The 16639-nt window shown below is 38.9% G+C and overlaps 1 protein-coding gene across 4 annotated transcripts in view; it reads left to right on the plus strand.

Annotated features, from left to right (window-relative positions):
- Positions 1 to 16639, plus strand: part of LOC136867343 (myosin heavy chain, embryonic smooth muscle isoform) — a 543017-nt gene that overhangs the window by 144850 nt on the left and 381528 nt on the right. For all 4 annotated transcript variants that reach the window (XM_067144510.2, XM_067144513.2, XM_067144511.2 and 1 more), the window contains exon 6: positions 15172 to 15315. In XM_067144510.2, the coding sequence (XP_067000611.2) occupies positions 15172 to 15315 (144 nt within the window). The remainder of the gene's footprint in view (positions 1 to 15171; positions 15316 to 16639) is intronic.

Here is a 16639-nt window from a genome sequence, read left to right on the forward strand (position 1 = left end):
TTGCTCTAGGTCTTCTCTCAATATAACACCAACACCATTTGTTGCCATCTTTCCTCCACTCCAATATAATCTATACCTTTTCTTCAATTCTTTTTTATCTTTCCTCTTCCATTTTGTCTCACTCATTCCCATCATTGCTATGTCTTTCTTCTCCATATACTCTTACCAGTTCTTCTACCTTGCCATTCAAAGTCATGACATTGATGACACCGATTCTTGTGATGTCTGGTAGCCCACTTCTCACAGTTCTCCGAGAGCACCAGGAACTGCGCGTCACTTCAGGGCAATGCCCTAGCATTTTCCAAGGGCTCGATTCACTCGCACTCATTTTTGACGTTGTTTGTACAATGGGTTTGCCACTGCCAAAGGCATTTTTTTAACCTTCTACCAGGTTCACGCCTTTTGTAGCTGCTCCTCTGGAGTACACCCCCTGCGGGTGGGGGACGCACATGTAGAAGACACCCGCGGTATCCCCTGCCTGTCGTAAGAGGCGACTAAAAGGGGCGACCAAGGGCTGACTGAATTAGAACCATGAAACTAATTTTGAATCGTACCATCACGCGGGGAACACCATAGGTTGCCTGTACTTGCGAGTAGTACCACTAAATTCGGTACGAAATAGATTTGTGATTAGTAGCAGTAAAAGCCTGGCCTGGTGGATTCCAGTACCCGTGCGTCGTACCCATGTGTGCAACACCGCGGGTCTGGGCGTAGCCTGTGAGTTGTACCACTATATGTGCAGCACCGTGGTGTCTGCGTTGCCTGTGATTAGTACCCACTATGTGAGGAACACCACGGGAATACCGGCGCCCGTAGTTAGTACACCTAGGTGGGGAACCTTCTCGGTTTGCGTTGACTCTGAGTTGGGCCATTGTGTGAGACACACCATAGGTCTGCGTTACTTGTACGAATTGCAATACTTGTGAGTAGTACCATCTTTTGTGGAACACCGTGAGTCTTCGCTACTTCTGATTAATACCCCAACATGACACATACCATGGTTCTATTTTACTCGTGACATGTACCATTCTGTGGGGCCTTAGACGTGGATTTTGCACCCCCTTTAGACACCAAGCACCATTGTGCTTTATAAGTGGTTCCTTGGTCGGTAATAATGTTATTTTCGATCTGTATTGAGTCCGATCCACTGGTTTTTGTTTGTTTTGTGTTTTGTTGAGTTCCTATCCATCCATTCATTCTTCCTGCCATATTTTATTTTTATTTTGGTCAGTGGATTCCTTTGCAATTTTTGTTCTTTCATTTCGTACTATTAGGGGCCGATGACCTTCGATGTTAGGCCCCTTAAAACAACAAGCATCATCATCATCATCATTTCGTACCATTAGGGGCCGATGACCTTCGATGTTAGGCCCCTTAAAACAACAAGCATCATCATCATCAACCTCTGGAGTACAGACGCTACGGGCTTGCCCCTTCCGCTATATCCACCGTATCGAAGTCCATCTTTTTCGCCGTAGATGTCCTTTAGGTCTTCACCCATAACCCAGGGCCCTCCATATATATGACCCCTGGAGAGAGGCTGTCCCAGTATTTTAAAGCCCCCGGGAATTGGGCTACCTGTTGGTCCGCAGGTTGTACTGGGTATTTCAACGAGCCCTATGTACTGTAGGGGCCACCTGTGGACATGCTCTGTAGGGGTCAGGTTCCCCTGGTTACTTATTGGAAGTTAGCCCCACCCGCAAAGGCTGAGGTTATTTGGAGGGAAGTTCAGTGTTGTATGGATAGTTATTGGCATTACCAAAGAGACAAATTGTTTGGAAGAAAAAAAAAGTATTCTTTCGTGGTATGAAGAATGCTAGATATGAAAATCTCTCTCGCTATATATATAAATAGACGTGTGTGTTCTTATATTCATCTTGCATCCACAACTACCTATTGCAGAGCACTGGCATTTGTGTGTGGTAGGAGCCTCGAGTTTTTCATTGTGCATTCATTCCCTATGTTTGAGATGTGAGGTCGAGACCGTTCACACGGTCGATCAGTATGCGAGGTAACATGTTCTGAGCAAAATGCATAAACAGCTGAAATATGGTTACATTTAATGTAATGGAAACGACTATTCGCCTTCATGAAATAATGATCGTTACCAAAGCCTTCCTGAGAAAACATGGTTATGTTTAAAACTAATTCAAATTAAAAATTAAAATTAATCGCTTCCCTAGCAGCATTAACCTTCGCTAACATGATATCACATTAGAAATAGGATATTTTTCTGAAGTCGGCATTGTTGAATGTGTATATGAACAATAATCTCATCACCACTTCTAAGGCATAAATTACTATGTTGCCTCTATCGAGAAATGGTACCCGAGGGACTAATTGTTTGGAAGAAGAAAAAAAAAGTATTCTTTCGCGGTCTGAAGAATACTAGATATGAAAATCTCTCTCGCTATATATAAAAATAGATGCGTGTGTTCTTATATTTCATCTTGCATCCATAACTACCTATTGCAGAGCACTGGCATTTGTGTGTGGTAGTAGCCTCGAGTTTTTCATTGTGCTTTTATTCCCTATGTTTGAGATGCGAGATTGAGACCGTGCACATGGTCGATCAGTGCGCGAGGTAACATGTTCTGAGCAAAATGCATAAACAACAGCTGAAATATGGTTACATTTATTGTAATCAAAACAACTATTCGTCTTCATAAAATAATGATTGTTACCAAAGCCTTCCTGGTAGGGAAGGATAACGTTATAACGCTTGACGTATAATCTGAAAAAGCAAGCTGTTTTTAGGGAGTCTAACACTGTTGAGAACTGAAATAGCAGAATCAAATAAAATTCTGGGCTTTTCGCAAATGTCGTTCAAGTTGAGATTAGGATTGGAGTATTGGTCTAGAGCAGTGGTTCACAACCCGGGGGTGATCGCCTCCAAGTGGGCAATTTGGGTTATCAGGGGGGCAATAAATAACTGGGGGGCAATTTTGGGGCGATGAGTATTCAAAGGGGAGAAAATTAAAATAGTACTGTACAGTAGAAGTTGCTGGGTAGCACGAGTCGCTGGGTGTTCTCAGCCCGCAAGTTCACTGCACTCGCCCCCTCTCCACAGTCCCCACCTGTTGTTGCTCAGCGTGGCAGACTGGTGACTCAACCCCCTCCCCCTCCTGCCATCACAACACACTTGCCATTGATCTACATTTGTCTTCAGTCTTAACTAGCCTTTGTGTGCCTCACCATCAGTTTTTGTGCATTTGTTTTGATGTGTAGAGGTTCATGCACAATGGATTCAAAAAAGAAGTGTCGTCAGTACTCAGCTGAGTACTTAAAATCTGGTTTTATCGCGTCACTGCAAAATGTGCACTTTCCACACATTATCTTTTGTGCGATAAAACATTTACTAGTAATGAAGCCATGAAGTCTTCGCGAATGAAAGATAATTTATCAAGAGTACACAGTGATAAAGTGAGTACAGAACTTAATTATTTTCAACACCTCAAAGCTAAAGCTGATAAACGGTCCATTGTGAGTGAATTATTTAAAAAACCAGCAACCGACCTTGACAAAGGTCTTTTTGCTTCTTACGAGGTGTCTTTAACCCTTTATAGGGCAAAAGACTGGGGGTATTAAAAAAATAAATTTTATGGTTAATTTGTACTTGAAATATATGTATGACAAGGGATGTTTATGGATTTACACCTTATTTCATAAAATATGGGGTGGGAAATTATTATCCCACTGACCGTTCCAGATGGGTAATGTTTATGGGTGGGCAGTGGGATAATAATTTCCCACTTAAAAATATTTATGATAATGCGCACATTACGTATTAATTACTTTATTGACATCAACATAATACAATAACATAGCATAACTACATGGCCTATGGAATAATAAATGATAATGAAATCTCTCAAATTTAATTTAATTAGGATGTAGAAAACTTTGAAAGCATTGTCTGTGTTTTGTGAAATGGTTCAAAGCATGATTTACATAACGCAGCATTACATTTAATGTTACTGCGTTTATCCTTCTGCTCAGTACTACATTGTGCACAGCGACGATATGTTTTTATTAGCTCAGGCTGCCGATATCTGATAATCTCACCGTATTTTCGATCGTTGCTTGCCCAACAGATCTGTTTGTCCACCTTCCACACCCGTTCGCTGGGGAATAACCAGGGCGCTTCTTGCTCGAAAATTACCGTATCAGTTCATTTACTGGTTGTGACCTAAGCTTCAGGTGTGACGTACCTTTTGTTTCTTCTCTTTCATTTCCGCTCTGTACACTGTGTGAACTGACAATCATACTGTCCAGGAAGTAATAAAAAATTTTGAGCCACCATCTTCTAGACTTCTTGACCTGCCAAAAGAAAAAAAAAACATGAACCTGTAAGACACTATGTATAGGATTTCCAAACATAATAAATTGTATGGGTTGACCATTGTTTTTGCTTACCATAGCACTGGACATGGTCTTCACCATCAGAGTCCCCACCTTCCTCCGAGTCCAGAGCTTGTTCTTCGGATATTTCATCCAGCCAGACTTCAATCTTTGCTTCCATATTCAGAGCAGTAGTAATCAACCCACATAATTCCAGCATAATACTGTATAAAATTATTATTATTATTATTATTATTATTATTATTATTATTATTATTATTATTATTATTATTATTATTATTATTATTATTATTATTATTATCAAGCTACTATTAGGTGAAACAAGCTTTACCAATGTTTATGATTTGAAGCCACTTATTAGGAAGACTAAATAGCACAAATACAGTCAAAACCAAAATTAGGCCTAAATCTTACATAAAACCCAAGTACTGACTAAGTGCAAGAGACTATAACATCTTTGTCTATCATCATAAGGGGAAACTTAAAACAGTTTTAGAATATAGAATTGTAGTAAGTTTGAAAAATATATAAATAATTTTGAAATAGCATCTTACTAAGTTGCAGAGAAACTATGAAATTACCATTGATTCTGTTATTAGTATTCTGAATGACACAATGGATGGATCATTATTATATCTGTGGCACAAACAGATTTTCTCCTTGAATAAATCATGATAAACTGCATTTCCAAATTATATACTAACCTTTGGTAATCTTCTGTCTTCAATATTCCACACCTTCTTCCTACAAACACCGTTTCACTGCAGCTCAACACAATGAGACTGCCACTGCGCGCGCGCTAGGAACCACTGGGATATATACTTCCCACCTAGTGATCTAGGTGGTAGTAGCAATCAGGTTATTAAGTTTGAAATGAAACTGTGCAGCCCTCTTACACTAGGAAGTGGAACTGCATGTTCTGAAACAGCTGGGAAGATAATCTCCCTAAAACCGTTACGTATATACGAGGTGGGAAGATAATACCCCAAAGACCTATAAAGAGTTAAATGTGGTAAACCTCACACAATTGGCGAAACTCTTGTTTTACTGGCTACAAAAAAAAAAAAAAAAAAAAAAAAAAAAAAAAAAAAAAAAAAAAAAAAAAAAAAAAAAATCATGCTAGGCGAGGGCCCTAGTGATAAGCCCATACCTGCCAACCCTTCCGATTTACCTGGAAGCTTTCCTATTTTTTACCAATATAACCTCCAGTACAGTCAATACTCTTCCCCTAGGATAAATTTTTATGTGCTTGTGTAATTTACCCCACCTCATTTTCAGGCATTTTTATTTTGCACGTGTATCGTCCGTCGCCTTCGTGTATCGTGTTTCTTGCTCGCTACAGCAGCATGTGTGCTTTACGGCTGGGGATTTGGGACGGCAATCGTCCTACAAGCAAGAGGAGAAGCTGCCATGTTTCCGGGAGTAGCTCAGTGATTCTCCAATCAGCGTTTAGACTGCGGATGGATACATACGGATACATATTTTTCTTTGTTTACGTCAGGTTTGGTTCTCTCGGTGACGGGAGAATAGCGCGCGCTAGCGACTCAAGTTAATCGGCACGAAAGAATTAATTTCTTATTGTGTGGTTCGCGCACTAGTAACATCATTTCTGTGCTTAATTTCTTTGGAGTTGAAGGCCACGTGTTATTTCTAGCGGTTCTGTGCTTTTCCCCGTGTCAAACTCGTATGTTAATAATGTATGAGACATACCGATCTGTTTTGTTTGTGGTAGTGTCGCGTATTTCAGTGCATTTTTGTTTATTCTTACTTCATAATTTTAATGAGTTTAATGTATTTCAGGGAGTTGTGTCGGTGACAGTTTCTGATATTTTCTTTTCACGTTATGGCCAAAGGACATAACAAACGTTAACTACAAGTGTTCATAGATACTTATAAAATTAAATTACCGTTCATTTTACAGTCTAATAAAGGAAACGATTATGCGAATCACCTCGGGAGATAAATTTTATTTCGAGTGATCGAAATTTTGAGTCCTTTTTTCACTTAGACCGTGGCATAATATCTCTGATGAAACCCAAGAATTAAAAATCTTCCTATTTTTGATTTCTAAAAGTTGGCAGCTATGTAAGTCATTCTGTTCGTTTGAGCAACAATACTGGTTCCAGGCGAATTGACCAAATGACCACGGGCGTTGAATCCAAACTCGCCAATTTGTTGAATAAAAGTGAATTTGCATTTCAGATTGAATCAACTGTGATTGATAACAAAGCAAATGTATTTAATTATCTTACGTGAGGTTTATCAGTAAACAAAAGGAAATAACCGAGGAAATGTTGCTTGCTAGAACTTTGATCACCGATACAAAGGGATTGTCGATTTTTTAAGTGGTGCAAGATTATTTTGAAAAAAAAAAAAAGAGATTCCCCTAACAAACGTAAGCGCTTGCGCAACAGATGGTTCTCCTGCCATGTCAGGTCGCCATGCGTGGTTTCTAGCCCACCTTAAGAAAGAAGTGTCAGATGTCATCACTATTTACTGTGTGATTCGTCAACACTTATCTGCGAAAAAATGGAGTGATGTCATGCATGAAACTCTACAACGGGTTATTACTGGAGTCAACAATATCAAAGCTAATTATCTCAGTGACCGTCTGTTCCGATAACTTTGCCACGAAAATGACGAGGAATTCGAACGCTTGCTTCTACATGTGGCCGCGAGGTGGCTTTCCAAAGGAAACTGCGCCATTTCTTCGAATTATTTGACACTGTTACCGAGTTTCTCGACACGTCTGATCCTGTTTTAAGTGAGAATTTCAAGCAACGCAAATTGGAACTAGCCTACTTTACATATATTTTTGAAAAATTGAACAAAGTCAATATAAGGCTTCAAACAAACAAGATGAACCTTATCAAGGCCAAAGGAATTATTTCATCATTCATTGCCAGGTTTGATTTCACAAGGTAAATATTGGCCATAAAGAGCTGATTGAGTTTCAGAACCTTAGAAAGTGTTCAGTGTCAGATAACGAGACTCCTGAACTCCCAGAAGACAAAATCCTAATTTTTACTGATCACCTTGACCAGTTAAATCTGACATGAAATCAAGGTTTGAAGATTTGACCAAGTTACAAATTCCAGATTGGATTCTAGATCCATTCTCGTTTGAAGCTTTAGATAAGCCATTTTCAAGCAGAGCGGTTACGAGTTAGCCTGGGTGAAGCTTGTGTATGCTTATACACAACTGTGGGGAAAAACTGAACCACTTCTCATCTCGTTCCCGTCAGCATTCTTAGTTGAAAAATGATTTATTTCCGTTGTTCAGCTCCTCATAAAACAAAGAAATAATTTGGATATTTGCCTCAAAGGTGACTTGCGCCTGAACTTGACAAACATAAAGCCGGATATTCAAGCTATAACTGAAATCCACCAAGCACAAGGCAGCCATTGAAGAGGTAAAATATAACAATAACAGTGTTTCAAACTTTAATTGACTTTTTTCAAATTTAACTGTCAACTTTCTCAATTTTTCCAGATTCCAATTTAAAAATGAAAACATGTACCTCTGTTTTCTAAATGTACGTCAGTGATCTTAGTTAATTATTTCACTTCTTTATTCTTAAAATTAAAAAAAAAATGTACATTTTAATTTTTTCTATTTCGTTTAAGTGACCGGATAAAACTGCTTTGGTTGTTTTTATATATGGTATTAAAATTTTAAAAATTATAAAACGACTTTATTATTTACACTTTACTTCAAATTAAAATTAGGCATACAATGGAAATGAAAAGAGGGCGATAGGTGTTAGTCAACCTCCGAAAGGGGAGATGGGCTACAAAAGTTTGGGAACCATTGGTCTAGATGTATGTAGCAGGCTTCAGTGATATCTAGTAGGGGGCCTTTGCTCAATGTGTCTGATATCGTTAAATGTTGATCTAACCCATTAAATTTGTGTTTATAATCTTTTATGTGCTGACCAACTGCAGAAAACCTATTGTATTTAATTGTATTGAGATGTTCGGCATATCTAATCTTGAAGCTCCTGCCAGTTTGTCCTATATATGAACTGTTACAGTCGCTGCACTGAAGCCCGTAAACTCCTGGCTTAGTAAAAGGGTCCGATTTGTTGACCAGGTTGGGATTGTGGAGAATATCCATATTTCTGTTGTTGGTGTGGAAAGCAATATTGACGTTATGTTTCTTGAATAGGTTGGTAACACTGTAGATGTTTTGACTGAATGTTAAAGTTGAGAATCACTTAGGCCTGGGATTATCTTTTATTAAGTTAGATGTAGATCGATGACTGAATTTGTTGATAATACGTTATATGAAACTTTTATTATAACCATTAAACGTGGCTGTCGCACGCGTAGTATTAAGTTCTTCATTTAGGTCTGCTTTCGACATTGGAATTTTGAACGCGCGATCAACTAAGCTATTGTAAGTAGCACATTTGTGGGAATAGGGATGCATGGAATCCTGTTTTATTGTTGAGGCTATACGGGTAGGTTTTCTGTATATTTTATAAGAGAATGAAGAAGGAAGTCTGGTGATCGTTATATCTAAAAAGTTGATGGAAGCTGGGATCTTTGACAACCGAAAAAGAGCTATCCCATGCTGATAATTCAAAGGAAAGTTAAACAAACACTCAAGAATGCATCATTTCTTTTAACTGAAAAAGAAAAGTCGAAGCTCATCAACATGAACCCTAGCTTACCAACTGCGAAAGCACTACTGGAGATTCACAAGGCCGGTGTTCCCATACGCCCTGTAATATACTATTGAACGTATTATCAACAAATTCAGTAATCGATCTAAATCTAAGTAAAAGATCATCCCAGGCCTAAGTTATTCTCAACTTTTACATTGTCAAAATATTTACAGCGTTACCAACCTATTCAAGAAACATAATGTCAATGTTGCTTTCTCAGTCTAGCTTAAGCCAGTAAGGACAGGCGTGTCGTGTGGCGTGCGCCTGTTGAGTGGAGCGGAGTAGGAGTGGGGAAGCGGTAGGGTCAAGTGGACGGCAAGGAGATAGATAGGATGAGCTGGGTAGACGTAGAAGTTATGAGGAAAGTGGTAAAAGAGGTAGTACAGGAGTTATGTCCGTTTGAGCAATTAAAAAAATGCTTCAGGAGCAAGTCCAGGAGCACAAAAAGACGACAGTGGATCCAGGATTACATGAAAAATACGAAGGCAATGATGGAAGACAGCGAGAAAGAACTGGTGTCACTAAGGGAGAAAATAAAAAATATGGAAGAGGAGCTGGTAAACCTGAAGAAAAAAAATAGAAGTCTGCAGACAGGAGCGTAAGAAGATATCCATATTTATTTACGGGGTGGAGGAAGAAAAGGCAGAATCTAAAGTGGACATTATTTACTAAGTGGTAGATGTCGATATAGACAATGTGGAGAGAGTTGGCAAGGTGGGTGAGCACAAGCCCATAAAAGTGTCGCTGCTATCTTCATTGATGGCAGATATAGTGACATGGAACGCTGGTAATCTATGGTGTCAGAAAATTGGAGTTAAGAGGGATTTCGGAAGAGAATAGAAGAGAGTATGAATTTCAAAATTCTTAAGAAGCATTTAGTAAAAGCAAAAATTCAGGGGTTGAGAGCGTATATTAGTGGCCAGATACTTGTGGCGAGCGACAGGAATTGGACCCAAAAGTGGACAGTATCGAAACTGAAATTAATGGATGAGAGTTGGGGGCAAGAAGAAACTAGCAGGGCTGAGAGTTCGAGGCAAGAAGAAACTAGCAGGGCTGATATGCATATTATCAAGGGAGGAGCACCGAGTAGAAGGGGTTCCTGGGAAGCGATCGTAAAAAGAGCTGAGGAAAGAGTAAATGCAAGGAGGATGGAAGAAGTCAGGAAATTAATGAACGAACTAGTGACGGAGGTCAGAGTCAGAGAAGAAAGTAGGATGCAGGAAGGGAAGATGGAAGAAGAAACACAGGGGATGACAAGTGGACATAATCAGAGCGAAAATAATGGTTTGAGAGAGGAAGCAGAAGTAAGAAGTGCTGTGGGTAAAGGGAGAAGCTTGAGTTTGAAGGAGTTATGGGGTAAAAAGAGAAAAATGGAAGGAGTAATTACGAGATGTAAAAAGACAAGTAACGGTAGTAAATAACCTGGTTTGCTTAAATGGTATTTATTCAAGTGATGGTGTCTGTATGTGCATTGTAATGGTTAAAGTAAATGTGGTCTGGAATAGAAGTGTTAAGGGAGGTTGGAAATGTAATGATGGTTAGATTCTAGTGATGGTGTCCGCATGTGTGTTGTATGATGGATGAAGGATAAGAGAGGTAGCGAGGTGATAAGGTGTTTTTTTAAGTGTATTGTAATTGTATGGTATTTATTCATAAGATGGATGAATTGTGGAGTTCGATAGATGGATGATAAGAGAGGTACCCAAGTTTAATGTGTGGGTCGGTGAATATGTAATGATGGTTAGATTCAAGTGATGGTGTTTGCATGTGTATTGTATGATGGATGAAAGATAAGAGAGGTAGCGAGGTGATAAGGTGTTTTTAAGTGTATTGTAATTGTATGGTATTTGTTCAAGTGATGGTGTCTTTAGGTATAAGATGGATGAATTGTGGAGTTCGATAGATGGATGATAAGAGAGGTAGCGAAGTTTAGATGGTGTCATTAGGTATAAGATGGATGGATTGTGGAGTTCGATGATGGATGATAAGAGAGGTAGCGAAGTTTAGATGATTGTAATTGTAAAGTAAATGAGGACTGGAATTGAAGTGTTAAGTATGAAAGGTGACTAGGGAGGTTGGAGGAATGTGTGGGTCGGTAAATATGTAATGATGGTTAAATTCAAGTGATGGTGCCTGCGTGTGTTTTGTATGATGGATGAAAGAGGCAGCGAGGTGATAAGGTGTTTTTAAGTGTATTGTAATTGTATGGTATTTATTCATAAGATGGATGAAGTGGGGAGTTCGATAGATGGATGATAAGAGAGGTAGCGAAGTTTAGGTGGTGTTTTTAGGTATAAGATGAATGGATTGCGGAGTTTGATGATGGATGATAAGAGAGGTAGTGATTGTAGTTGTAAAGTGAATGAGGACTGGAATTGAAGTGTTAAGTATGAAAGGTGACTATGATGGATTGATGATAAGAGAGGTAGCGAAGTATAGATGGTATTTATTCAAGTGATGGTGTCTGTATGTGTATTGTAATGGTTAAAGTAAATGTGGCCTGGAATAGATGTAGTAGCAGAATGTGAGTGCAACGGAAGTATGGAATCAGCAACCCTGAGGGAGTCAAATAGAGGAAATGTAGGAGGAATGGAATGTGCAAAGGTTTGCGTGTATACTCAGCAGGGGCATGAAGGTCTGTGACATTCATAATATCGCTTAAATTGCATATTCTGGGAAGACAATAGTAATATTCAGGAAAGAAGTTGGACGTGACATGAAGAGGCCAAGGATGACTACTGTGGTGACCTTTATTTGGGGGGTCACGTTTTCGGAGTATCCGAGGGGATTCATGCCATGTCCAAAGAATATCATTATTTTACTAAATTGTTCTATTCATTTTCTGTTCATCACGTGTATTATTTTTTCTTTTTCTGTACCGTACTTGGAGTGTGAATTGACTTAGGCTGGACATTGTTATTTTTCTCTTTTAAAGGATCAAATGGGTATTGTTACTGCAGATTTGGAGAATAATAATAATAATAATAATAATAATAATAATAATAATAATAATAATAATAATAAATATTGGTTTCTGCACCAACAACAGAAATATGGATATTCTCCACAATTCCAATCTGGTCAAAAAATCGGACCCTTTTACTAAGCCAGGAGTTTACGGGTTTCAGTGCAGCGACTGTAACAGTTCATATATAGGACAAACTGGCAGGAGCTTCAATATCAGATATGCCGAACATCTCAATACAATTAAATACAATAGGTTTTCTGCAGTTGGTCAGCACATAAAAGATTATAAACACAAATTTAATGGGTTGGATAAAGATTTAACAATATTAGACATGTTGAGCAAAGGCCCCCTACTAGATATCACTGAAGCCTGTTACATACATCTAGACCAATACTTCAATCCTAATCTCAACTTGAATGACATTTCCAAAAAGCCCAGAATTTTATTTGAATCTCTTATTTCAGTTCTTGTTTTTTCTGATTATACGTCACATGTTATCATGTTATGTTATCCTTCCCTACCACGCCCACCTGACTCCGCCCCTTCCATCACCCCTCCTCTCCCCCTTCCTGACCCACCCCTTTCCCCCCCTTAACGATGTTCTATGCTTCTAGCAAACTATAGCACTTGCTCGTTGCCACTCTCTACACACACATCAGGCCGTTTGAGGTGAATCTCCTACTTAACTTTACAGTGTTTTGCCCTATTTCCAATATTTCTTTTTAACTCTTAACTTTCTTTTCATACTTCAGGTTCCGAATTGGATCGAGAACTTTCTAGCCATATATCTACTTTCTCTTTGCCTGCAATATGATCCAGTTCTTTGAGTACCTCATAAATGACTGCTTCCTTTTATGAGTTGGTGTTACTAGCCACCATCAAACTTATGTTACTTTATCATCAATACTCTGTGGAAGGACTACATACTACGTCAGTTTTTGGATGTCAATGTTTTATTTTTACCTAGTGTTTAGCAGTGCTACGCTTGAGACTTTTTAACCATTTCAGAGTGATCAAATCTTTAAACATTTGTTAATCTCTTCACTTTCATTTTATACTTAGACCAACAAGCGCACAACTTGTTTATATTCTTTTATGCATTGTATTTTTACTTCATCCTATGAATGTCACTTACTAAGGGTTTATTATATGTACTACATACGACCTGTTTCAGCTGATTATGGTGTCCAAAACCAGTACTGAATAAAAAATGTTGTGATCATATTAACAACATATTATGTATTGAGTAAAGGTGGATCAATCAAATTTCCTTCTTTTGTATGTTATCTCCTTTAAATACGGACCAGATATGTAGTTTTTAATGTTGAATATATGATTGACATCCTGTGTTGTCATGTTACCCTTCATGAATAATGATATATTTGCCTCAGCTATTGCATATGTAGCCCATATCAAAGAGAGCAGAGCATCTTTGAAGCACTGTCTTACCCACCCCTCTACCCCTGTGGGTGGGTGCTGTAGAATACATCCACGGTATCCCTTGCGTGTTGCAAGAGGCGACTAAAAGGGGCTGGAGGGGCTCTTAACTTGGGAGCGTGAGTTGACGACCATGGGGTCCATAGCTGAGTCTGGATGTTTCTTCCAATGGAATGTGCTAGGCTCTTCACTTTCATCCATCTTATCTGACCTAAATTGGTTAGTCTTGCTCTTTTCTGACTCATGCTCCCAAGTTAAGAGCCCGTCCAGCCCCTTTGAGTCACCTCCTACGACAGGCAAGGGATACCGTGGATGTACTCTACGGCACGTACTCACAGGAGGAGAGGGGCAGGTAAGACAAGTATTAGAGTAGTCGATGCCTATGGAGTCTTTCATTTTCATGCCATTCTTGGCCCAATACCTTCATTTTTCGAATTGTTGGATCCTTTCCATTTTTTCCCCTGTGATTAGTGTTAATAGAAGTTGGTTGCCCAGCTGTACTTCCTCTTAAAGCAACCACCACCACCACCACCACCACCACCACCACCTTAAACCTTGCAGGTTCACTATTTAAGTTTTGCAGGCAGGCTTCCTGGAAACAAGCATTGTTACCTAATATCTTTACTCTTCCACAAAGACATCAGTGTAACCTTGTATCTAAATCAGTGTGCATGACTTTCGGCTCTCCTTATTGTTTATTAGGATTTTACATATTTGTATATAACGTTATTGTGGAAGCAAGATTTTGTAAAATGTGCCTGTAAACAGATGTCTTTGAGTGGAAATGAGCAGTGATGGGCCAGCTTGGCAACAACCCGCTACTAGAAGCCCAGGCATATACCATTACTAGCCCTCAAGAATACTGAGTGAGTTGGCTGTGTTGTTAGTGTTGAGCAGCTGTGAGGTTGCAATCATGCGATACTTCGTTTGAACCCCGTTGTTGGCAGCTCTGAAGATGGTTTTTCGTAGCTTCCCATTTCCATACCGGGCAAATATTGCCACAGCCACTTGCTTCCCACTCCTAACCCTTTCCTATCCCATCGTAGCCATACGACCTATATATGTTTGTGCGACGCAAAAAGAAGAAAATTGTAAAAATGTGTAATTGCTTTCAAAAGTGGCATCCGGCTGGAGATACAGTGGCTATGGTGAAAATACAGTAGCACTTTGGTACAGTCTTTCGACTGGAGAATGCTTGTCCATACACACACATGAATCCCCAGAGGATAACTAGATGAATTTGAAAGGAGAACATAAGAGTACTATGAGGCCAATAGTAGAGAGGTTAATTGAATTTCCTGAATCATATTTTTTTTCAAAGGTTTATTTTCTCGCATTGAAAGATTTACCTTGCAGGAGAAGGTGATACTTCATAATGGTTTGCTGGATGTGATATCCAGTATTTATGATCAAAGGTCGGAAAGATCATTGGAGTCTTGGAGATACGGTGGAGTGTTCCGTGGAAATCATTGGGTTAAGTTCTTTTTCGACAGTCTGCTATTGAAGGCTGCAACCTTGTGAAGTTTAATTTGTTGTGTGCTCTATCTGCGCATGCTAGTCTTTTAGATTGCAAGAAATTTTTGAGATATTGTATTTAATTATGCTCACTTTGATACATGGTTTTATAGTCTGATAAGTTTTAGCTTGATTAATTCTGATCACCCTTTGTTGGTATATCTTAATTTCATTAGAAGGCATCAGTTTTCGTTAAAATTTTATGTGACTTCTGTTTCAGGCACATGCTGAGTGTAAAGCGAAGATGCTACAACAAGAGGATCTCTATAAAAAAGCTTTGTACGAAAACAAAATACTTAAAAGCAACGCAAATGAATTCAGAGCTTTGGAACTTCAAGTTGCTAGTCTTGAAGACGAATTAATAGTAAGTTAAAGAACTGGCTGAAGTATGTCCATAATCCAGTCTTGGTGTATTCTTTTTGTGATCTTAGACTCTATTGACTTAATTTATACATACAACATCCGGAAAGTTTTGGAACCTAAGGCTGTAATTGTAATGAGAATTAACTGGAGGTATTTTGTCAGCTGGTGTTATCTTCTTCTATGGCTCTACAGTTCATTTTAAACCTTAGCCTCTTCAATGATATTCTCCCAATTATCTCGATCCAGTGCTAAAGCTTTCCAATTTCTATAGCCCGTTGTCGAAAGACTTTCGGTGATTCCGTCCATCTGTCCGTCCATTCATTCATTTTGTTGGGTACTTCCGTATCACCCTTTGTGCTACGTGCCAGGCCCACCTCAATCTGTCTGATTTCACTATTTTTATAATTGGTGGATCTTTTATATATGGTGTACAGTTAAGGATTGTACATTCTCCTTCATTTTCCTCTTGCACAGATTGGGAGTTTGGCATTCCAGTATATTTTGCTGTTCATGGCCAAGTTGCCGAGACATATGCAAGCTCAGGTCTTATAATTGTTAGTTAATTTGGTGGTAAGAGTCAAGAGCCTCCAGGACAGTAGCCTTGTTAGAGCAAAATAGTCTCTGTTGGCTACTGTTATTCTCGGTTTAATTTTGTAGGAGGTATCATTTGAATAATTAATTCGTTCCCAGATATTTAATCTGCTCAACTCTCTCAAAGGTGTAATTGTCCACAGTTACTGAGACTGGCATGATCTCCTTGCAGCCATATATTTAGTTTTCTGTTTTTTGATGTTCAGTCCCATTTTCATACTGGCCTGTTCAAGGGCGATTAATGTCTCTTCCATTGCCTTTCAAATTTTTTCTGCTATATTTATTTCATCATTATAAGCAAGTATCTGCACTGATCTATAGGAAATAATTCCTCTATTCCGGAGGTTTGCATCTCTCATTACCTTCAAAGCAACATTAAAAAGGGGACATTCCAGCACGTCTCCGTGCCGTACCTCATTTTGAATATCTAATATCTCAAGACATCGTTCCTCCTGTTCTTATACTGCTTTGTGTCTCACTCATTGTCATTCTTACCATCCTTAACATCCAGGAATTCCCAATTCAATCATAGTATGATCCAATTGTTCTGTCTTTTCTATCATCTGTTGCTGTGTAATCAATGAAGAGGTGATGAGCGCCTATCCAGAATTTGATTGTCTTATCTAAAATTTACCTCAAGGTGAAGATCTGATCTATAGTTGTCTTTCTTGGAATAAATCCAGATTGATATGACCTCCGTCTCTCTATGAACAACTTGGAGAAGACTGTCAAAT

This window comes from Anabrus simplex, chromosome 3 (genome assembly GCF_040414725.1).
Source record: "Anabrus simplex isolate iqAnaSimp1 chromosome 3, ASM4041472v1, whole genome shotgun sequence".
NCBI classification, from domain to species: domain Eukaryota; kingdom Metazoa; phylum Arthropoda; class Insecta; order Orthoptera; family Tettigoniidae; genus Anabrus; species Anabrus simplex.